The sequence below is a fragment of the Harpia harpyja genome, chromosome 18, assembly GCF_026419915.1.
Source record: "Harpia harpyja isolate bHarHar1 chromosome 18, bHarHar1 primary haplotype, whole genome shotgun sequence".
Taxonomy (NCBI): domain Eukaryota; kingdom Metazoa; phylum Chordata; class Aves; order Accipitriformes; family Accipitridae; genus Harpia; species Harpia harpyja.
In genome coordinates, this window is record NC_068957.1 from 4,051,516 (window position 1) to 4,074,473 (window position 22,958).

General features: G+C 46.4%; 1 protein-coding gene across 4 annotated transcripts in view; it reads left to right on the plus strand.

Annotated features, from left to right (window-relative positions):
* Nucleotides 1–7,849: 7,849 nt before the first annotated feature.
* The window catches only part of CAPN6 (calpain 6), a 73,940-nt gene continuing 58,831 nt past the window's right edge, over nucleotides 7,850–22,958 (plus strand). Inside the window, exons 1-3 of one of the 4 annotated variants that reach the window (XM_052813826.1) lie at nucleotides 7,850–8,045; nucleotides 16,057–16,138; nucleotides 16,975–17,145. In XM_052813826.1, coding sequence (XP_052669786.1) covers nucleotides 16,981–17,145 — 165 coding nt within the window. In that variant the 5' untranslated portion in view covers nucleotides 7,850–8,045; nucleotides 16,057–16,138; nucleotides 16,975–16,980. Of the gene's footprint in view, nucleotides 8,046–13,046; nucleotides 13,095–13,240; nucleotides 13,301–16,056; nucleotides 16,139–16,970; nucleotides 17,146–22,958 lie in introns of those variants that run through there. The other 3 variants (XM_052813824.1, XM_052813823.1, XM_052813825.1) reach the window with 3 other exon arrangements.

Consider the following 22,958-nt stretch of genomic DNA (forward strand, 5'->3'; position numbering starts at 1 on the left):
TCTGTGTTCAGCATCTCTGTTCAGATCTTGGTTTTCTTGAGCCCAGGGCAACAAGTCATGAGTCTGACCACTTTCTCAGGTGCACCCTTTCACTGTATGTCATAAAATCTTGCAATTTAAAAAGCTTCTCTCAGAGGTTGTCACCACAGGCTGGCTGCTTGCTGCTCTCTAGACAACACAGCAGTCATTGTTCATCTACCTTCTAAAGCCGAGAAGTCCAAATGGATACGAGCGTTCCTAACCATGGGGAGATCCTCTGGAGAGCTGCTAAAACACATTAGTGGTCTAAACACCCCAGCGGCACCACTTTAATTATATCAGTGCTTTATCAGTCCCATTAGGCTGACCTGCATCTTTAGTTGCCTTAAAAGCTTATGAAAATCTGGACATAGGAGACGTGACTAAGAGCCTGAGTACGTCATACAGTGTGACACGGTGCAGAGGTCTGAGCCGTGCATCACTGCGGCACTAGCTTGGGTCCTGAAGGTAGCACAGCTCCCTTGCAGAGCTGGTTGCTGCAGCTCTGCACTGATGTGACCTTGGTGCCTGTAGGACAGAGGGCAGGATCACTGTTAAGACTGCTGAGGCTCTTGGAAGATAGCACTAGATCAACCAGAAAGACCTTCTTCCCACAAGCAATATGATCTCCTTGGATTTTCAATTGCTGGTGGAACAGGGGAACTCAATTGCTCTTTTGGGGAACAGAAGGGGGACAAAGATGCTATTCTCTGACATGTATGGCCGCAGCTTTGCTGAAAAGTAAGGCAGCAAAGCCAGCCTAAGCTTGTATTAGCACAGTACAGCAGCCTGATTGTAATAACCAGAAAAATCCCCACTGAAGATGCATACACAGCCAAATCTGTAATCAGCCTGTAAATTATGATTCTTGCTATACTGCCTAGAAAGGTGGCCAGCATCTACAGCAGGATGCAGAAATAAAACCTTGATTTTAAATTAACAGATTACCAGCCTGGCATTTGGAGAACAATGCACTTGTTCACCCGGGAAAGAAAATCTTCGGAAGATGCTGTTCTGTCACAAATTGTTCATGCTTTAATGAAGAAGTCCTCATCAGGGAAGAAGATAACTATGAGATATGTGAGGGGAGGAACACACTTGATCTATAATGAAATCAACTCTCAAATGAGGTCGCCCACCCATGTGCTACTATGCATATGCAGCAGGAAGATGAGCCAAATGCAGTGAGACGAGGTCAAGCTTTTGTAACTCTGCAAATGAATAAGTTGTCCTTTGGGTGGCAAGGGGAACTGCAAAGGGAGGCAGCGCACTTACGTGCTGGAGAACTTGATAATAAGGGCAAATGTGTCCTCCCATGCCCTCCTCATAGCTCCTTTTAAAGGACAATTTCCTTGTGCTAGCATCTCATCACAAAGTACTGCGGAACAGGCTCCCAGGCACACATGGGTGAGTACAGCATCCCCCTCATGGCTTATTCCATTAAAGCAGAAACTGAAAAACACCCTTCTGTCGCCTTGACACAGATTTAGATACAGGAAAACAAGCCTGCCCTTAATATCCTTAAGTCTTTAAATCTAAATGACTCAAGATACTGTGCTGCTGGTCAGAAAAATAGATCAGCTGTGACTTTTAAAAATGTCAGGCAATAGCACTAGAAAAAGAGTAATTAGACCAGTAGGCTACAACTCAGGAGAGCTGGTTTCAACTCCTGATGTGGCCACAGGTTTCTGTGTGACCTGGGGAGTCACCTAAGGCCACAGCGAAAACACAGGGGCCCAAAGGGGGCTAAGAATTTCTTTGGATTTCAGGTCCCAGCAGGAAGGATAATCACTACTCCAGACTCTGTGTGAAGTTTCGCATGTGAAACTAGAGTCGCTGCTAAGAGTTACCAGCACCTGAAATGACCAGCACTATCAGTAGCAGAGCTGGGATCTGAAACTGCAAGAAGACAGCCCTTCATTAAATAAAAAACCAGTCATTACGTGGTCAAGTGTTCAAGGTAAAAAGTCACAGGCTCCAAAGCAGACGTGAATTGCAATCAGCTTTGCTAGGGCAAGTGTCGTTAACTGGGAAAACTAAAGCGTGCTGCCCTGGGCCTTCTGCCAGGGAGCGCAGCGCTGCGCGGCACGCTCAGGAGAGGCTCAGATGACGTTCCTGCAGCAGCAGCATCCCACAGACCATGAGTGACAGAGCAAGCGTGACCGAATCCCCTTCCAACTCCTCCTAATGTTAAACGAGTCTTTGATTTAAGCCTGTTTCAGAGGGGCAGCGCTCCTAGAGATCTCAGCTGCTCAGATGAAGGGAAAACAGTTCAGCCTGAGAGCTTTTTCTCATGACCCTGAGACAGGAACGGCTTTATCCAAATCCCACCGAGAAACAAGAGCGCTACAGGCAATGTTTTAAATATTTAATGTTGACACAACACTCAGAATACAAATGGCAATTCAAAGAGAAGGGAACTCCCGTCTTCTGTAAGCTCCTCGGGGAGTTTTCTCTTCATGTGTGTTTTTCAGCATGATCGGCGCCTGCCTACACAGACGGTAAATGGCAGCATATCGTGTTTCCTGTGTGCCTCTAAAAACACGTCTCACTGCCTTTCTGCTGGGCCCTCGCCGCCAGCGTGAGCTCCACACCCCCACGGAGAACATCTGCCACGTCACTCGTGGGGAAAAACCTGCCTCATCCACGGGACCCCAGGAAGGCAAAACGACCTCCCCAAGCTCACAGTCGTGCGTGGAAGAGGACGCGGCCTCTTCCTCCAGTCCCTGTGCCGTTCTCCTCTCTGAACACTGCTGGAGCACGGCCCAGGCCCAGGCTGAGGGGAACCCAAGGGCCACACCACGGGGGCTCTCCTGGCCCTTCTTCACAGGGCGGGCGACCGCCACCACCCCCAGCACCCAACGCACCACCACACACAAGATGGCGGCGGGCGGCGCCCGGGGCGGGACGGGGCCGCCTCGCTTGGCGCCAGCGGCCGCTCGCGCACCGTTGGGCGAGGCCGCCACCTAGCGGTCCGCGGCGGCACCGCCCGGCCAAGGGCCCCGATCCGGGCGGCGGCGGCGGGCGGCGGGCGGCCGTTCTGTCACGGCCCGGGGTTAGGCTCCAGGCCGGGGGACGCGATCGCCCTCTCCGGGCCGCGGAGCTCCTCCCGAGCCCCGGCTGCTGGGCCGCCCGAGGCAGAACGCCCTCCGTGGCAGGCAGGGGCTGGGTTCGGGCCGAAGGAGCGGCTGTCGGAGGGAGTCCTCTGGCAACTCCGGTGCTGAGTGATCTCGGGCGGCGGGAAGGTGATGAAGCTATAAGCAATGTCCTCGATTTACTCACAACTGCTCAGGGTTTCCAGCTGGGAAGGTGTGGTTTGCTCTACCCACCCAGCCGCCGACCCCCACGGAGCTGAAGGGAAGCCCCCTCAGCTCACCCCGCCGTGATCCTGCTTCCAGTCAGGGCGCTCAGCCCGCACCGTGTACCCTCTCCTCCGCGGAGGAGACGGTTCCCACAAGACCTTTCCTGCTCAGAGAGCTGGTGTCGGTGCGTACAACAGGCTGGGCCTCTCTTTAGGGTCTTGCAGGGGTTTGCAGGATGCGGCTGTGGTGCTCCGTCAGTGAACGGAAAGCTGGTTTTCTCACCGTGCCCGGCAACTGTTTTGTTGCTGGGGCCTGGGGGAGAGCTGGGCTCTGAAGGGCTCGTCGGCAAGCCAGCTTTCTGTCTGTTCAGGGAAGTCCTGGGGCCATTCCCTCAGGCCGTGTCTGCTCCGGAGCCATGTTCCTCTGCTCCTCTTCAGTCTCCCCCCATGACCAGCCTGCCTGAAAAATACCTCCAAACGCCCACTTCAAATCTTGCTCCTCCAGGGAACCTGCGAGATGGCAATGCTGCCTTCTTTTTCCCTACTTCCGTTAAAATCATTGTCGTCTCTGAGTATCGGGCCTTTTATTTCTCAAGGTTTAGACATTTTTCTTATGATTGTGGTTAAGGTAGTTGGGGGATAAATCCTGCCCTGCACACTCAGTGGGCAAAGAGCTTCTCTGACAGCTGTAGCCAGGGGCAAAGCACAGCCCCTTCTGTGCCCTCTGTTTTGGGGGTTGTCTTCCTTTTACTCAGTGCTGTGCGGAAGGTTCACTGCCAGCGAACCATCAGTCTGGGACAGATCCCTTACTCCAACCCCTCCTGTCATTTATGCTATGGAAGAAAGTATGAAGGAACCTATTATCAAAATCCCAAGATGCAAGGAATGAGTGATCTAGATTCAAAACACTGTTGATGAGCAGAATCAGACCTCGGCTGGATGCACAACTCTGAAAGTTTTTCGTGAATCTTGGTTAGTTTTCAGATTCTGCCTCTTGGGCTCTTCTCTGTAGACAACTGCTTAAATTATAAAGAGTAGGGTAAACATGTAGGATTTAAGTAGAATCTCTGCTGGAAACCACCTAATGTTTTATTAACAAATTGCCCCATGAAATTAAGTGAAAAATAGATGAATATAGCTCTGGTGGGATACGAGAACCTGACAGTGGAGTGTTTGCAAGGTTGTGGGCAGGTTGCAGGCTTCTGTGATAAATCGTCATGAGCGGGGCAAATACTCCTAGACACCTTACAGTAATAGCTCTTTTGACACGCGTGAGAACGGCTATGGGAGCAAAGCTATCTGGAACTGGACTGAACTGTAAAACTAAAAAGTCCTCCGGCATGAAGAAGACCCTGCTATTGCATCCTTCTTTGTGAAGACGGTGTTTCCAGAAGAGTAGCTCTGCTGGATCAGAGTTGGGTGGGAAGAGAGGAACAATGCTTGGTTCTAGACAGCAGGATGCTGCAGATACTGACTGAATAAAATGGGGTGGCTTTGGACCATAGCCTGTTGAAATTCTGCTGCTACCACCAGCTTTGGGCATTGTTCAGGCTTGTGTTTGCCTTGTTCAGACCTCAGAGATACAGCAGCCCCAGCAGAGCTGAACCAGATGCAAATGGGAAATGTGCCACATTTACTGCTGGGGATGAAGGGCCAAGTCGCTCCCAAAGGAACAGCTTCTTGTCTGATCACTACAGTTCATTTATTCTAGTAGCCACAATTAATGCTGATACCCACTAGCATCCTTATTTGGGACACCTCTTAACCACTTTAAAAACTGTTCAGAAGTGCTGCCCATAGCTGTTCCATGTATCCTGCTATCAAATCTTCTGCTGACAGCCCCACAGCAAGGCAGAGCCAGAGGACACTGCCTGGGTCAAAACAGCCCCTTGTAGTCTCTGGCAGCCATGTAATAAACTGCCCGGTTGTAGCACAGAGCTGTGACCTCTCGGCAGCTGTGAATGATTCTGCGTTAGGCACAGCTGGCAAAGCACTGATTAGGCCATGTGCTGCAGCCTGGGCTGTGCTGCCCTGGGAAGGTCGGTGTGCTGCAGGGGGGTGAGGAGTGGTTCCTGTGGCTGGACTGGAGGACTGAGGGGTGGTGAAGTTGCTTGTGGATGCAGGGTTGTACAGATAGCAAGGTGTCCCCTTGTAGGGGAGGGCATGTATTTATGGAGGTACGGATAGGTTCTGAGCATAGGGGCAGAGCTAGGTGCTGAATGGACAGATGTGTGGGAACCACTGCCTTGCGAAGGAGCAAGTTCTGTTGTTTACTTGTGCTGTGATGTGTCTTTACACAAAGGACCAGCTCTGGGCTCTTGTTTGCCTGCTGAGGGTGCAGGCATGAGTCAGGTTTGGAAAAGCAGCAAGTCTAGAGCAGGGGAGAGTGTGGTGGGGCACTGCTCTGGGGAGCGTTAGCAGGCTGTGCAGGATAGCAGTGGGGAAATCGGGGACACCTGGAGATGCAACACAGTCATTGGTGTAAAGCAGCCTAGAGGAGTGTGTGGTGATGATGCTCAGGACACCTCCAACAGGGAGGCTAAAGGCTGCTGGGAACACCCAAGGATTTCAGGTACTATGTTGGAAGGTTAAACTGTCCGCAATAAGTGAGACCTCTTTCCAGACCATAGCACTATATGTGAGCGTGTCTCTGAATGCTTTGGCACAGCCCCAGTGAATTACAAGCTTTTTCTGCCACGGTTCTGCAGTGAGACCAGAGCTGTCTGATTGCCCTTGGCTGCTGCCTGAGTGGCTCATCTTGCTGCCCATCTAAAGGAATTCCTGTTTCTGACAAGACTTCCAGCAAGAGCTCCTCAGTCCAGACAAATTGCATACAATTCTTGGACTACACCACCAGATTTAATACTCATGAAAAAATTCTTATGGTTTTGTTCCACATTGGATCAAAGGCAGCTACTGTGAGAACACGTCTATATTAGCTGTGAATATTTATTATCAGCTCGCAAAAAGTAGAATTTTGTTGTACTCACATGGGATTTTTCATGTTCTTCCCTCAACTGCACAAATGAATCACAGTGTGCGCGGTATATACAGGCAGACGTCAGCTTTTTATTATGATTTAAACTCTGGTCTGCTTACTCAATCATGAATTCAAAACACATGGCTTTAGTATGTAGGGCTTTTTTATTCATTAAATGTTAAAGCTGTAGTGGCAGCTCCCAGGGACTTTCTGTCCAAATTTCAGCATGCCTTCAAAAGGAAGTTGGGTAAGTGCTTTCTAAGAGAGCAAACAGTCCTGCAGCGAACCTTGCAGTACAGAAATTTATGATACTACTTAACATTTCATCTTCAGAGTATTTTCTGGATGTAACTCATCCCCTGAGATCTAAACTGCTTCAGGCAAATAGGAGATTTGCTGAATAGCAAGGTTTGGGAGAAGGAATGGACCTATTTGTAAACTTAGACCAGTTGTGCTAAAATAAGGAGGACTAAACGGAGGAAGCAAATTAGGGAGAATATTTAAAACTACTGGTACAAATGAAATTTCGTAATGTATTCTGAAATGGTGCTTGTTCAAAAATTGGACTACATTTACTAAAATATAAATAAAAGCCACACAACAGTAAAATAATGATGTTATGATCCTCAAATGAGAAAAATTTCATATTAAATTAATCCAAATGTTTAGGATTTACCCAAAATGAAATTGGGGCTGAGCAGAGCATGGAGAGAAGTTTGTTTCATCAAAACCATTTCTTAATGAGAATTTATTTTTGTCCTAATTTTTATTTTGTCACAGCACAGAGAAATGTATTATTTTCTGAGTTCTAAACTGTGTTGTTACCCCCATGAAATGACATGTCTCCTTTACTAGCACAGGGAGAGGAGCAAGACAGGATGAGTGCTTGCGTGAGGATGGGCAGGTTCGTGAAAGAGCAGAGACCAAGAGAGCTGGTTCGCAGTGGTGTGGAGCCCAGGAGCAGCTCAGCCTCCTTGGGGCTGAGGCTGGGGACCTCTGGAGTCTCTTCTGTGGCTCTCCCAGACAGGGCTTCTTCGTCATTCAGGTTGCTTTCCCCTCCACAAGTGAAACGGGAACAGCAAAATTAGGCAGTTCTAGACCGCGAACAGTCAAGCCAGGAGCCAGTACCCGGCAGTGCGCGAGAGCCGTCCCTAAGGCTGCTACAGGCTCGCCACGGTGCTCGGAGTCAAGGGCACAAAGCCCCTCGTTGGGTTTTGCTGCGTCTCCTGGTCTGCACGACCCCATCCAGCTGTCAGTCCCACAGAAGCCTCGCGTGACTCTTCTCTACGGCCTGGACGGGCCGCTATCGGCAGGGACACACTGAGGCAGAGGCATTGACATTGGCTTTATGCAAGTGAGGAACAGTGTGCAGCCTAATAAGGAATATAATCTTTTTCATGGTGCACGCTAATCTGCCCTGCTTTCCATACAAAAAAATGCCTGCGACTCATGCCAAACAGCCTTGCCTCATCTCCTTCTTTAAAAGTTCATTCACAGTTACAGCCACAATCGCAGCTAACAAACAGTGTCCCGGGAATAAACAAGGCTCTGCGTTTTGGGTCAGCTCGGAAGGTCTCCTGGTGTCCCTGTGACTCATCACTGGAAGGGTCATCCCGAAACACCCCCCCGGTGATGTGATCTTGGTACAGCCCGAAGAGTTTCAGGTTAAGAAGCCGAGGGGATCTTTGTTTGCAGGAGTCATTTTGGAGTTCGATGTGCCTCAGAGCCGGGACAGACCTCAGCCAGGTAAGTGCCAGAGGTAGCCTGTAAACTGGTATTTACTTGATTTGCACCTTTATCGCCAGGTTGAAAACTCTCTCAATTACTAGTAGCGAGCACAGTGAGAAAATGCTTTTGTCTACTGCAGTAATGTACATTTCTTTCAGAAAGTCACATCTCAACTGTATGCTAACTCTGAGCCAAGCGCTCATTGTGATTTATTGCAAAAGCATGGTTGCTCTCATTTCTTCTGGGATAACTAGCCTAACGCTAGTTAGAAGCTACAGGCTTCATTAACAGTTATACTGAATAAAGGGGCCAGACTGATAAAGTGTGATTTGATCTCAGTGCTCATATAATTCCATTCTCCATACTGTCTCTGATCCTCCAAAATACTGTCAGTTCTCGCTGTGGATTCTTTCATTGTGAAATTCAAGTGGGTATTTCACTCTTTTTTTTTTTTTGTTCTTGTGAAGGAGAGCTTTTTATACTGTGTCTAAAATAATAGATAAGTGGATACATAAAATAATGGAGTGGCCTGATAGGGAGTTACCCATTAATTTGCAATCATGGTCTTTTTTTAAACTAACTTTTATGAAAAGGCAGAATAGAGAGATACTGGAATTCTGAAGAAAGTCGTTTCCTGTGGTTTCAGCACAAAAGCTTGGCTGGAACAAATCAACTGACATTGCTGTTAGCATTTTCTTTAGAGCTTGTTATAGATGTCTTGACTTGGATTAATGTTAATTGTAACAATCAGCATCTATCATACTAAATTACTTTTTTTTTTTAATTCAAAACTGGAATTATACCTCTCTGTAGTTAGCTGCAAATCTGACTGGTCTTGAGCCACTGAAGGTCAAGTTTTTTGAAGTATGCAGGCACCTGTGCACTTTGGAAAATCCTGGCTGCCTGCATATCCTTAAAAATGTGTCCCATAGCCACTCTGTGTCTTCACTAAAAAGAGACACATTATATTAGTTTAGCTAAAGGATCAAGCTGTAGTAAGGTTCCATGAAACAGGACTCCTTTCACTGGAGAAACAAAGTGGCAGCATAAAATGAGCAAGTGGCAATTGGTGTCCTGAAACAGAAATGACCACCCTGAGTGGTTGCTTCCAAGTCCTCTTGAAAAGGTAGCGTGTGCTTACAGTGCTAGCGCACAGTTGTTTAGAAAAATATTTTAATCTTGCATGTCAACTGCAGGCAAACGTTCATCTGTAGTGCTATATTATTCATCCTTGTACTGTCACCCTGGCTGCTCTAGGAGTCAGAGACCCTCAGAGTCCAGATGTGCAGAGAGTTTTGAATTTCTGAATGCTGGCTGAGATCTAGCAAGGGACTTGAGCATCTGCAGTGGGGACAGAGGCAAAATGCTGGGGGCCCTAAGGCTAAGATGTAGTCTAAAAATCTTGACTCAAGCTACTGCTTAATGCCGAAACAAACCGTTAAGAGCCACATAGTCCTATAGCTCATGTACATTGTGTGCCCTTAACTTAGTACATGCTCAGCACAACAGAGCTGCTCTGTGCACCATGGATTTCCAGTTGTGGCTGCCAAACAAGTTGTGCCTCTGGCTGAGCTCCTCGGGGTCTTGGTGCAAGAAGCCTTGCAGCAATTTGCTTGTTACATGTGGACAGGACCGAGCGCCACACAAAATACAGTGGCAAAACCCCCCACTTTTCTAGTTCGCTTGAAGGCAGCGAGGCAGCATGTGCTGCTTTTTGACAGCAGTAGCCTCTGCCTGAGAGCACTCACAGAGAAGTAATTCTCCGTTGGGAGTGAGCAGAGGCAGGCTGCGGGGCTCCCCTCGGGGACCGACCGTGGCACCCAGCTGTGGGCCTTCCTGCTGCAGGTGTGCGTGGCAGGGGGAAGGTGGGCTGGCTGAGCTCAGCCCCTGGTAGCCTGGTCCTTACAGCATTTAGTCAAATTGAAGGAAAGGAGCCCTGGGGTTTTTTTCTCTGCTCCCGATGATCTTTAAGCATTTTAGCCATTGAAGGTTTCACCTGGAAACTGATCGGTTGGAGGCAAAAGTCTGCTCTGCTGCTGACTCTGTTCCTTATTAAATCTTTGCCTTTGCCCAAGGGGAGAGAGCAAACGGTTAAAAGCTATTTCACAGGCAACTACACTGGGATAAACTCTCACAGAAAAGGCAAGGAGGGGAGAGAGGGAGTAAAGCCAGAGTTTACCCTCTCTGAGTGTGTTCTGCCAGGACTTTAAGTAGCTTTGACCATGAAATCAGCATTATACCGCTGAGTAATCCCATGCACGCATGCGTGTTGATTTCGCTCAGTTTTCAAGCTGAAAAGATCACACACACCCTTGATCATCAGCCCTACAAATTCTGCTCGTGCCAGATGGAGTCCTTCCCCCTTGGGCATAATCACCTGTAAGTGCAGCTTTTCTCAGCTGCTGTTCGCTCCACCTGTCCAGCCCCAGCGCGGTCAGTTCATGCCCCTGAATGCTGGAGCAGCTGCTGTGCTTCTTACTGTGGGATGGGGGGGCTGCAGCACGCAGTTAGCCAGCACCTCGCACCCCAGAAGGCTGCAGAGCATTTGCAGGGCATGAGCCCTGGCTCCAGCACTCCCTTCCCAAAGGATAAGAATGAGCTTGCATTTTATCTCACCAGGAACAAACTAGAAGAGAGTTGGGAGACTGAACAAACTGAAAATCAATGATGGTGTTCCTGGCATAGCTTCTGCTCAGATCCTGGGCTTATGGGAACAGCAGGCTCGGTCCTGAACCAACACCCCCCCTCCTGAGCCGTCTTGCTTGGACACAGGCTTTGCAGTACAAAGTGCACTCTGGCTCCCAGCTAAAGGGCTACAGAAAGTCTCTCTGCCCCAGTGAGACCTGAAAGAAAAGCCTGGTTAAGCACCGTGAGGTTGCAGTACAAGCGTTGTGATTAATTTTATTGTAGCAAAGCTTTGGTTTGTAGCCAGATGATTCTGCCAGTCCTTGATGCCGTCTGTGAAAGCAAACAGGTTGTGGCAAGTCCTGTTCCTGGTGTCCAGATAGTCTCTCCTGCATTTCTGCTCAGAAGTGACAGGATATGGGCAGACATTCTCAGACAAAAATATGGGAGTTTTCCTTTCTCAATTTTAATGCTAAGTATGGCAAAACTGCACAGCAGAACAATGTTTGCACCTTCCTGTTTCTATGAGAAGACAAATGCTGGTGTCTCCTTCCCTTAGCCAATTCTTGAGCTGAACTAGACAGAGAAAGCTTTATATGCCTATGGAAGTACTGAGTCACAGAGGCCATAAAATAGTCAAATTAACCTTATTTTGTTGAAAAATCCAAAATCTGGATGAAAGAAGGGTTAATGCTGCACAATCATGCTATCCCCAGAGCATGCAGTAAAACTTGGTATTTCATTCAAGCAGGGAGAGCATTGCCATCCAAAACAACAGAGAAGCCCTGGGACCACGGTCATTAATACTGGACCGGATGCTATTAAATTATCCCATGCAGCAAATTTGATCCAAATTCAATATGCTTTTACTAATGCAATTGCATATCCACACAATACAGATTTAATGCTGACTTTATACTTTTATATTGGCTTATGCAGAGGGAGAGAGGATACCCAATCCAGCATAAAGACTCCCAGTGCAATTAGTTTGTTGAACTGTTTAATGAATTTGAATGAGTAAATTTCTCCAGTAGCAATGCTGTCTGTGTTATGGGCAGTGTTGCTTCTGATGCATCAGTAGCAGTGGAACAGCCAAGATCATGAAACCGCAGCTTATGTGAAGTAGAAGCTTTTCAACTGCTTTAGATTTCCCTGCATTCTTAATACAAATTTGCAAAGTCACTGCTTTGTAAGGACCTGCAATCGTTCTGCACAGGAAGAGAAGGCAATAACCTTTTCCAGCTGGAGCCTTGGAAGTGCCTTTAGTTAGTTTTACAGAAAACCAGTTCAGAGTAATTTAGAGCTTTTGGCTGCAGGGCTGCTTTTCTGGAAGCACTCACTGATTTGATTGCTCTAAAGCAAGCTATGAGTTTGGAGAAAGAAATGTTTGGGAAAATACTAAACTATGTTTGCAAACAGTTAAATACTTGAGTCCCTGTTTTGCTGTCACAGTCCAAACAGTGGCTTTGAGGTTTGGTGATAAGTCAGTATTGAAAGAACAGAGTTTAAAGTTGGGAGGTTTTTGCGCGTTGTCAAGACAGGCACACAACTGCAGTTACAAAAGAGAAGCCCAAGAACCGGGTGTTGGTTGTTGTTATTGGTAAGGCTACTGTTTGCATGAAGAAAAAGCAAGCTTGCTACCTGCAAATGGATAATAATCTTAAAACTGGGATGCTACCCCAGAGCACGGCATATGCTGCTGCGTGTGTCCATGCTGGCATCTCTCTACTATGGTCTTCCCAGATGGGGGCTCCTGGAACAGCAGGAATGTGGTCCTGAGGCTGGGGTGTGCCTGAGGCTGGGCAGTTTCATCTCAGGATTCACTTGCTGGAAGAAGCAGCTTCGTGTTCAAAGCTGTGTTCAGCTGTGGCCTTAAATACTGGCTAGAAATGCACTTTGCCCTTTCAGTCCTGGTGCTGTGGATGGAAATTCTTTTGAGTCCTGCAGTTGAAACAGAAAAGCAGGGTGCGTGATAAAACTTATGTGTTACAATGCGCCAAGCCTCTTCCTTGAAGAGGAGTTTCATCTCGAACAGAGGGTTCACTGCAGCTGCTTGGCAGTGTTCGCCTTTGGGATGGAAAGTGCTGGTTTTCGTTAAGGCAAACCCAGCTCTGTGCGGTCCCTGCGCCCCTCCTGCAGGGACTGGAGTGGGAGGGATGCTTTTGCATGCAAGCTAGCTTGCTGCTGAGGGGTTCAGTTGGCTTAACAGCTGCAATAATTTCTCTCTGACTTTTTACCCTGTGTGTCGCTTAGTTACTCAGAGTAACAAAAATGGGCTAAGACGACATGACTTCTGTTAGTTTTTGTGTGCTTATTGCATTAATTTAATGGTAGCGAGGGTGTAATTTTCCCTCACACGCCTGTCTGGACAGTTAGTCAGTCTTGTTTGTTGTGGATCTTCTATGCAGCAGCTGGGGAAGAGAAAGTTTAAGACAGGAAAATGTGAGTGTAAAGCAATACTATTGGGTGGTGGAAATAATACTTGAAGCTCATCTTAATGCTTTTGTGAAGAACTGGATTTCAAGTGAATGTCCCTTTAATTTAAGGCTGCTAAAACTGCCAGGAGCTGGTATTTGCCACTGTGTTGAATGTGATTTAGCCATATTCTTGCTGGCTCCGACAGGGGGAAGCATCTCTGAGTATTAACTGTAAGTAAAAATGAAATGCTTCTGTTGCCAGGCTGAGGAGGGGACTCTGCGATTAGAGCCTGATTGAAAAGGGGACCTGCACTGGCTTGTCTTCACTGTTCTGCTGAAATCCTTTTTCCAATCAAAATAGGAATCTCACTTGAAAAAGGGAGGGTCAGAGAAAAACTTTAAAGCTCAGTGGTTGAAAGCTGAGAGATGTGGGACCTCCTGTACTGCTGATACCAAGGGGGATTGCCATGGTGCTGTGGAAACCTTGGGGTCTGCTGTGGAGCTGTTGTGCTGCCCAGAGAGGTGAAGTGCTGGGGAGCTCAGCTCAGAGGCTGGAAAAGATAAAAAGCAAACCTGTGACTGTATATGGTCAGGGAAATAAACCAGCAATATAAGAATGACTGACCTGTAGAGCTGTTTGGGGTTTTTTTCCCCCTTCCTCTCTCTTCTGTCCCTCCCCTGGAGTGGTCCCTTTCTCTCTACAGAGCAGCAGAGGGTCTCCAAAGTGTGGTACAGTATTTTTAGGACCGTGCGTGTTAGCCCTCGTTACGCTGTGCACAGCTTGCTCTGTATGACATGACAGCGCAGGGAGCCCTGGAAAGAGCAGCTGCCAGCCATGCTTGGTGTTTCCTCGGCGCAGCTGTACGTTATGAGTGTCAGCCGAACCAGAGGTAAATTTGCTGGGTGCAGAGCAGGGGAAGCTGTGCTACTGTGTACTGTGAACTCCAGAAAGGAGGAGGGAGTGTGGTTCTTGGTTTGGGAACTTCGATGTTCAACTGAGGGTCAAAAACTGGGAGCTGCTTCGGAAATAAACCTTGGAGTGGGAGCCAGGTGCCTGCTGTCCGCCTCAGCCAGGTTAGGCCATGTCCTGGAAGGTGAACACCCCAGGAGAGGAGGGGCTCAGCTACGGTCCTCCATCCTCAGTGCTCAAACCACTAGGCTGTTGTATAGAAACTGCATTTACATTCTTTACCGTGGACTTCCCAACAAGAAAAAGAGACTTCTGTTGTGTTTCAAAAGGGTGGGGTTGGGTTCCCATGAAAGTGGGTTCCTACTAGTTCACCAGATGGTGATGGGACTTCAGTTCAGCTACAGAGCTCAGTGTCTCCTGAGTGGATGGAAAGCAGCTAGCAGCCAGGCTGGGCAGTCCTGGGAGCCCAAGTCCCTTTCTAAGCCACGGACTCAGTCTTTTGCTCAGGACGGCACAGGGAGCCTGGAGAGGGGCAGGTTAACAGCCTGGCAGGAGAAGCCTCCTCCTTGTTAGCATCCCCCTTGGTGAGCACTGCCCCGTGGAGCCCAGGGTGGGGTAGGTAGCAGCTGGATTTCATGTGCTGTGCTTTATGACCACATTCTGCACATTGCTACGAGACTGGCTGTTGTGTAATGCGGTGTTAATCCTGGAAGGACTCGCGTTCCAGTCCGGCAGATAGAAGGGGAGAAAGGGTGGGGGAATGAGGTCATTAAAGACCTATCTCTATGAATTAGGCGGTGACAGCTGGAAACCTTATCACCCAGGGGCTATTTTAAAAACAAGCCTATCTTGCAAATAGGCTTGGTTTAGAATGTTAGTTAGCTCGTGGGGAATTTTTAATAAGCAAGAATGCCAGTTATCATGAAATAATCTATATCCCACCCAAATTAGCCAAACTATTTAATTTTTTTTTTTTGTCCCTGAGCTATCTTTGTATAATTGACAAGTTGTTCTGCACTTGAATTTGAAGAACTGGTTTGTGGGGGGAAGCAAGTCTATTTGCCTTGTCTTGGGAGGCCAGCTGCCAAGTGACATACCTTGTGACTTTCTTTTTGAGGGAGATAATTAACAAGAAAATAGCCCTTAAGAAAAAGGAAATTGCTAAAAATGGCATAGTATCAGTGAGCCATTTTGGTTTTGAACAGTTCATTTAAGTGTATTTTTGTTTTGTTGAAGCTGGGTAACACAGTCACTAACGGGCTCCATGGCCCAGTTCTGGAAGGGGGTACCTTGGCCTGGCTGGAGGCATAAGAGTTTTTCCATCAATTCCAGCAGCATCAGGATTTGACTCAAAGTCATTACAGTCCTGATGTATGAAAAATTTGTTGCTGGATTTTTGCCCTGAGAAAGGACGGAGAATGAGCTGGCATTTGAAGATTTGGCTGGTTGAAATATCAAGAATAAACTGGTTCTTTGTCCTATCACTTTGCCATGTAAGATTCTGCTGGCAGAAATCAGGTGGTACTTACACTTATGGGTAGATTACTGAGTGTGGTTAGGAGGCTTTGGAATGGGTGCAAAAATGACAATAAGGTAGAAGAGCACTCCTGAATACTCTCCTCATACTGATAAGTAAGTGAAGGCATTAGAGCAGCATTTCTCATCTTTGAAGGACCGTTTAATTTATTTTGGGGCAACGGGGAGATGAGTGAGGGGGGAGAGAAAGAGAGGGAGGTGTTAAAACCATCCCTAGACTATTTTGGCTACAGTAGCTTTTACTTACAAGAACAAAGACCATGATGAATTTGACATTTCCAAGTGTTCCTCATTACTCTCATGTATTTTTCCCATTGTGCTCACTTGCACTAAACCTAGCTTGGTTTAGTTTTCTGCAAATTTGTGGAATCTCATGCAATTCATGCTGCAAGTGGCTCAAGGAGCATGAGCTGAGATCACTGCAACAGGACACAGCAAGCAGGCTACTAGGACAATGTGATGCCATGCTCCATTGCATGCATGTTGTTTAATCCTTATGATCTGAAATCAGGACAACCTGCATTTGTCTTTATTTCTGTAGATAACTCAAGGAAGGGGAGATACATCTCTAACGCGTGGCGGAAAGGAAGAGGAGAGGAATTGACACACAGGAGCATTCCAGAGTAAGTTCACATACTCTCTCCACTCCCTCTCTTGAAATAGAGGCAGCATCCCCCACGTCTCCCAGACTTCAAACTGTCCTGAATGATTTCTGTAGCTGACTTCTGATTTATAGAATGTTTTTAAGCAATTTGTTTGAGCTCTGTGGCTGTGACCGTAAACTTGCCATGTTAGATGGTTGAGATTCTGGGAACTAAGGCCTGAGAGCAAGTTGTTTGGGGATTTTGTTGCTGTTGTGAGTTTGTTTTTCTTTTAAATTCACACCAATTGTTTGCAAATATTTGCTGCTTCTGGGAATTCAGTTCCCTGAAATATAACATAAAGTTCAAACACAGTAATACCAGCCAAAGTATTGTCACTTAAATTAAGATTGAGAACTGTGGAAATCTGTTTTTGGTTTTCTTTAGGCATAAGAGTTGCAGTAGATAATTAGAGCTTTAGTGGACAGAAGAAGAATGTAGGACAGAAAGATGGTCCAGCCCGTCACACATGGTACAGACTGAGAGCCAAGCCCCACTCTGTTACCTTTCCAATCAATTAGACAAAGCTAAATGCTGGTTTTGTGCCTGGTCTGGACTCTCTAATGTCTTCCTTGATAAGAGTTCTGTTCAGCCAAAAATACCATCCTAATATATAAGATCTTCTTGGGTTTTATGGCTTTCCAGTCTACTACTTAACATAATCTAATCATCTGGGTTTTTTTTAACAGAAATCAGTAATTAATCTTGTTTAGAACAAGTTATATGCTCTGTTGTTAAAGACCAATGAGTGGTATCATCTGTGGAATTTAAAGAGCCTTCATAATTTTTATAAGCCAATATTTATCTTATCTAGACAGAAAGATATGTCTTCATCAGTGCAACTCTTCAGAGATCAGAAGTACCACGAGCTGAAAGGGCAATGCATCCAGCAGAGACGGCTCTTCGAAGATCCCGAGTTTCCAGCCTCGGATGAGTCCCTTTTCTATCAATCAGCACCACCAAGGAAAGTTGAATGGAAGCGCCCAAAGGTAATTGTGCTCTCCTTCTGAGGAGGTGCTGTTTGTATTGTTCCACTCCTACTGTCTTCTCTGTGCTAAAACACAGTTATGTGAGTATATTCTCCCTCCCTTTTTCCATTCATTTCCTGTCACTGTGTGATTCAGACCGTAGCCCCTCCGCGTCACACTGCTGTCCGAAACGAAAGTCATGCCTTACTGTAAAAAGACAAACCCCGAAGTGTTCTGTGCAGCATAATCATGCTTTTTACTGTTGATGGGTCTCTAATAAGAAGCAGCAGTACGAGGTGACTCCAGCCATAGTGATGTTTAAATCAGCCCTCTATTTAGTTAAGAATACCACTAATTAATTAAGAATACCAGTAATAGATCAGTCAATAGAGGAGTATATTCTGCAAATAAATTCTTCATTTCCTAGGTCAATCTGTGGATATGTACCTGTCTAGGTTGCTGTGTTGACAAGCATTTCAGCAAGGTGTTGAGATTCTTAATTGAAGTTTCTCTTCAACACCTGTCACTTCTGAGGGCCCAGTGTGTATGCATAGTAAGTGCAATATAAAATCTGAGAAAAACTATAGAAAATTAGATTTTATTAACTGAATAGATAACATCTTCCTGCCCGGAATACTGGAAACAACTCAAATAATAATGTAGGATTATTTTGCATTATTATAGCTCTCTGCATGTTTTTCAGAGTAACTTGTGCCTTATTAAAATGTATGAGGAAGGGAAATCTCACAGTAGCAAGGGGAAGTTTCTCCAATCTCAGATAGCTGGCTAGTTCATTTATATGTATAAACAAATGATTTGTAATTTTCCTTGGAGAAGAGAGTAGGAAAGAGAAGAATGACAGTCTGCTCAGCAAGGGGTCTATCTGAGGCAGCAAACAGCAAGGCACCATTGGTGGAGTTGTCTTGTTACACTACAAAAATGCTTGGGTATTTCTAACTGCCACCAATGGAATGAACTGAGAGCCCTCATTATCAGCACATACCCACTTTCTGGTCAAAGCAAATGGATTTATTTCAGTTCCACAGGGAACTCACTTGTGCTTCCAGAATCAGTTGGTTTGCTCCCTACATAATGCCAAAAATAAGAGGAAACCATGTGTGTATAGTTGGCTGCCAGGTTACCTTTTATCTTAACTATACTGGAACCACAAACCCGGCTACATATGGGTCTTAAGAGCTTTGAATGACTTCTACAGGATGCTCACAAGTTACTCCCAGGGAATACTCAACTACACAGATGTACAGCTGATGTGGAGGAGAGAAGGTGAGTTCCCAAGAGGTGCCTAAGCAAACCTTTGTTCTGTAGTGAACTTGATACCCTCTTCCTCGGCTGTGTTTCAGAGAGGTTCTGGTGAAATCTTAGCAGTAAGTTTTACCCGGAGGGAATGGAGAGTTTTCCTTTATTGATTGATATCATCTCTGGTCTCTGCATGGATATGCTGAAGTTACTGTGGATTTTGCCTTTGACTTCTATAAAACCTTGATTACACACCAGTGATTTCATATTCAAAATGAACAGCTATTGTGTGTACACAACCAATAATGCTTATGTCTATTTGCCACTTTTACTAGCATCTTAACAGGAAAACAAACGTCATTTGCTTCTAATTGTGACTAATGTACAAGACATTTCAAATTGTTAATATTACTTATATTTGGGGTGTGTTAATTGGTTTGTTCTGAGGTTTTATGCTTCACATAGCCTCTATTTATAAAGTAGTTCACAGCCATAAGCTGTGAAGAACACAAAATCATTCCCAACTTTGACAATGTGGCTTTCCGTCAGAGAGTGTAATCTGTTCTCGTACTCTGACAAGTGTAATGAAGAGCACAGTGGAAGCCTCTAGCCAGATGCATGCAGTGTTTTTACCCTTAAGTGTGATGAATTTGTCCTTTACTTCACCCATGTCCACTTTTGGGATTAGGGTTAATTTTCTGGAAGCACAAACTTATGTGTCTTTTCTTAGAAAATATGATGCCAATGACAATGTAATATACTCCATATGCAGCTGGTACTGTTACCTGTCCTCTGTGACAGGGGATAACAGATGAGGCTGACCAAGGCTGTGCTGTATTTGCCAGGATGGCATTGGACTGTTTGGGTTTTTCTTTTTTTTTTTCCTGGTGGTGTTCATTTCTCACAGCAGCTTCAATACTGAAATTTTAGTGAGCAGAACAAGGGTTGCTTTCCTGCTTCTCATTTTAGTTTTCCAAGACAGACATGAGACTGAAGAACGGGGAGAATGAATTTGGAAAAAAAAGTAGGCATTCCAAAGTCTTTGGGTTTATTTTTATTTCTGTAGTGCTTTCCTGTTTATTGGAGGCTTTCATCCCCTCCTAGAAGGGGAAATACCATGCAACCAGTCACAGCGAGGTCAGGGAAAGCCTTTGTTCATCCTAAGAGATGTGAAGCAAGAGCTAGACCATAGACAAGGATGCCATTTTAGGCCATTCTTTTGTGTGCGTGTTCATTCAAGGTGGTGATCAGTGGTACGAAGTCTAGTTGAAGGCCAGTAACTAGCATTGTACCCCAGGGGTCAATATTGAGTCCAATCCTGTTCAACATTTTCATTAATGATCTGGATGCTGATGTAGGGGCATTGGACTAGATGACCTCTAAAGGTCCCTTTCAACCTTTTCTGTGAGTCTCTGTGCTATTCTGAAGCTGTGCCTTCCTTGCTCTCCTTCCTTGGTCCATGATAGAGCAGCTCTCAGGGCACATGTGGGGCTACTGCTACAGATTTGTGGAGAATAGCTAGAGTATCCCAGTCTTGCCCTTCTTGGGTGGGAGAGGGAGTTGATGCCTACGAAGTGGTGGAAGCTTTTTTTGTTCTCATGGTGAGCCTGCTAGAACACTTGAGGGAGAGGGGCTTGTCTCTGTGCAGCAGAGCAGAAGTGAGGATCTACTTCCCAGTGTTTGTTCATGGGTTATCTCGTCTCCGTCATATGGAACTATGTTGTACTCTAAGTTAACTGGCTGAATGCTTAATTGCCCTTTTGGAGTGATGGGCTTTCCAGAGTGTTTCTTTTTTGGGGGAGGGAAATGGCCTTGCAATATGAGCATAAGGCGAAGGCCAGAAGCGTCATCTACTGAGAGATTCTGAGCAGGCCACTTAGTCGTCTTGCCTCACCAACTCAGCCAGAAACTACAGCTGTGTCTCCCCCAGCCCCCCCCAGATGTTTGTACAGCATCTTGAATGTGAAGGAACTAAATGGTGATATCCTGTTTCCTGTCCTCCTGCCATCTACATAGGCAGTGCATAGCCTGTCCAGATGCTGGTACTTGTATACTAGTATGAGCAAGCAGCTTTTTGCTTTAGAAAGCCTGTGTAGTTGTCTGAGCAGCTAGGGAGTGCTGCCCAGCACACACAGAGCTGGGGGATGCCACTGTAGTTGCTGTTGCTGATGCTGGTGTCCAAACAAGTACATTTGGAATCTGTGAATCTACAGCTTTTCTGAGGAGAGGTGAAAGTCGGTATTTTAGTTTCAGCTCACAAACATGCTCATGCTTTGTTCAGTTGCCCTAAATGGTTGGTGGTGGCCAGACAGAGCAAATGCTTAGGAAGAGTATCTGTGTAGTCAAAAGGGGTTTAATCTGCTCTAATGGAAAAAAGAGTATAAGTGAGTGTCGTGGTTTAACCCCAGCCAGCAACTAAGCACTAAGCAACTAAGAGAGAAAAGAGGAGGCGGGGTAGAGGGTTTCTTCCAGTTTGTTTTTGTCCTTGGATCTGCACCTGCAATGTTAAATATGTTCTGTTTGCTCATTCCAGTCAGAGTTACAGCGATAGGTCATTAACAATCTGACATTAATTACTTGTTTTGTACTTTTAAAGTCTCTTTGGGAAAGAGAACAAAGACAGGGTAGTGTTACTTCTGTGGCACCCCAGTATTAAGAAACTGGCAAACATAAAAGGCACTGTGTAATTACCATGCAGTCTCCCTAGGATGGCATGACTTCCCAAGGAGAAATGTTGTTACGAAAAGATCATCCAACAAAGAGCGCTGTGGACTGCTTATGTGCAATACTGGGTCTTGGTTTCTTTGGGTGCAGTGTGGCATGGTATGCAGTTGGTAGGCCAGGCTAGTGGGTTCTGACTACACAGGAACTTAGGTGCATGTTTGCCGATAATGCTGTATTTCAGTGCTGGGTAGTAAATGAACTCAAAAGGTCTGACCTCACCTGGGATATCTGATATTGCTGGCTGAAACATGGAATTGCCAAGCTGTAGCACTCTGAAATTCTGTATTTTAGTCTAAGTAGGAAAAAGAAAAGTCTGAATGTGCCAGATTTGCCTTAAAATTAGCTTGGACCTTATTTTACTTTGTTTCTATATCACCTTCCTTTGTGACACTCTCCACACCAGTGATGGGGTTATGAAAAGTAAAAATAGTATAAAACCGCCAAATTGCTTTCATTTCCTCGGAAAAAAATCTGGAAATGCTGGACTGGCTTTCATAGAAAAAATCGTCTTTGTCAGAATGACATTTTCTGACAGAGTTGTTGACAGATGACACTGGTGTCAGACTGCTGGCTGTGATTTCCCTGGCAGCCAGTGTCTCACCCCCTGCCCTTCCCTGTAGCCCCAGGGAAGGGGAGGGCAAGTCCCTGCCAGCCCTTTGGTTGCTCAGCCCGAGGCAGTTTAGGGGCACTTCGGGCAGGACTCGCCTTGGCCAAAGGTTAGATGCTCATAATGGATGTCTGATGCGGGGCAGTCACCACCAGCTCCAATTACAGGCAGTGGAGAGGAATTGATGTATTTAGGGTGCGATTCAACTGATATACCTGAGATGTTGGCTTCAGGCTGAGATGAGTCATACCCCACAAGTGCCTGGTCTCTGCCGACCCGAAGTTCAGAGGGTGAATTCACGTGTTGTTGCCAACAACATGAATCCTTTGCTGGTGTTTCAGAATGTTGGGCTCTGCTAATATCTCAGTTCCTCTGTCCACCTGTAAAATAACAACTGAGCTGCGAATGACCATTTCAAAGGTGCAGCACCTTCCAGAGCCCTTCAGTGTGCAGGAAGCCTCCTTGCTGTATTGTGTCTTTATGAAGTACAGCTTATTCCCTCCTTTGCCCGTGACACCACACAGGGAGGTGCTCCCACTGCTTCTGTCCTGCTCCAGGCTGCCATTGAGGGATAGTGGGCTCAGCATATCCCCCACCTTTCTATTGCAGCACCTGCCCTTGAACCCCTTGCATCTCATGAGAATCGAGGTATGTCCTTCCCTTTTCTGTTTGCTCCACACCATTGCAGAGGGACAGTGTCTCTGCCTGTTGTGGGAGAAGTCATGCAGGGGCTGATCAGAACTGTCATCAGACAGAAGGGCTCAGTCTGTGAGCAAGGATTTATAAACGGCTGATTTTGCACTGCCATTTTCAAGAAGCCCTTTTAGAACCTAAAGCAGAGCTGAGGGATTCTCCTTTTTCGAACTAGCCCCCCACCATTTAGATCAAAAGCAGTAATGTAAGACAGAAAACACCCGAAATTTTCTGTGGAGAAAACCTGCTGGTTTGTTAGAAAAAGAGGAAGAAAATTCCCCCCCACGGGTGGACAGTTTTTCTGCCCATTGATATTAGCATCAAAGCCCATCCTGCTTTTTTCCTGTGATTTCCCTGGAGTTTCCATCCCCTCTGCCAGGCTGAAGTGGGGTTGGGGGCAGCAGTGTCCTGCCAAGAGGTAGGAGAAGCCTCTTGCCCCCCTGCTATCTCTGCTGGCCCTGGGATGTCCTCGGCACCCGTCCTGGTTAACCCCTTACTGAATGCAAACACTGCCTCTGCGTGGTGCTCCTGGTCAGCATCGGCTTTTAGCAGC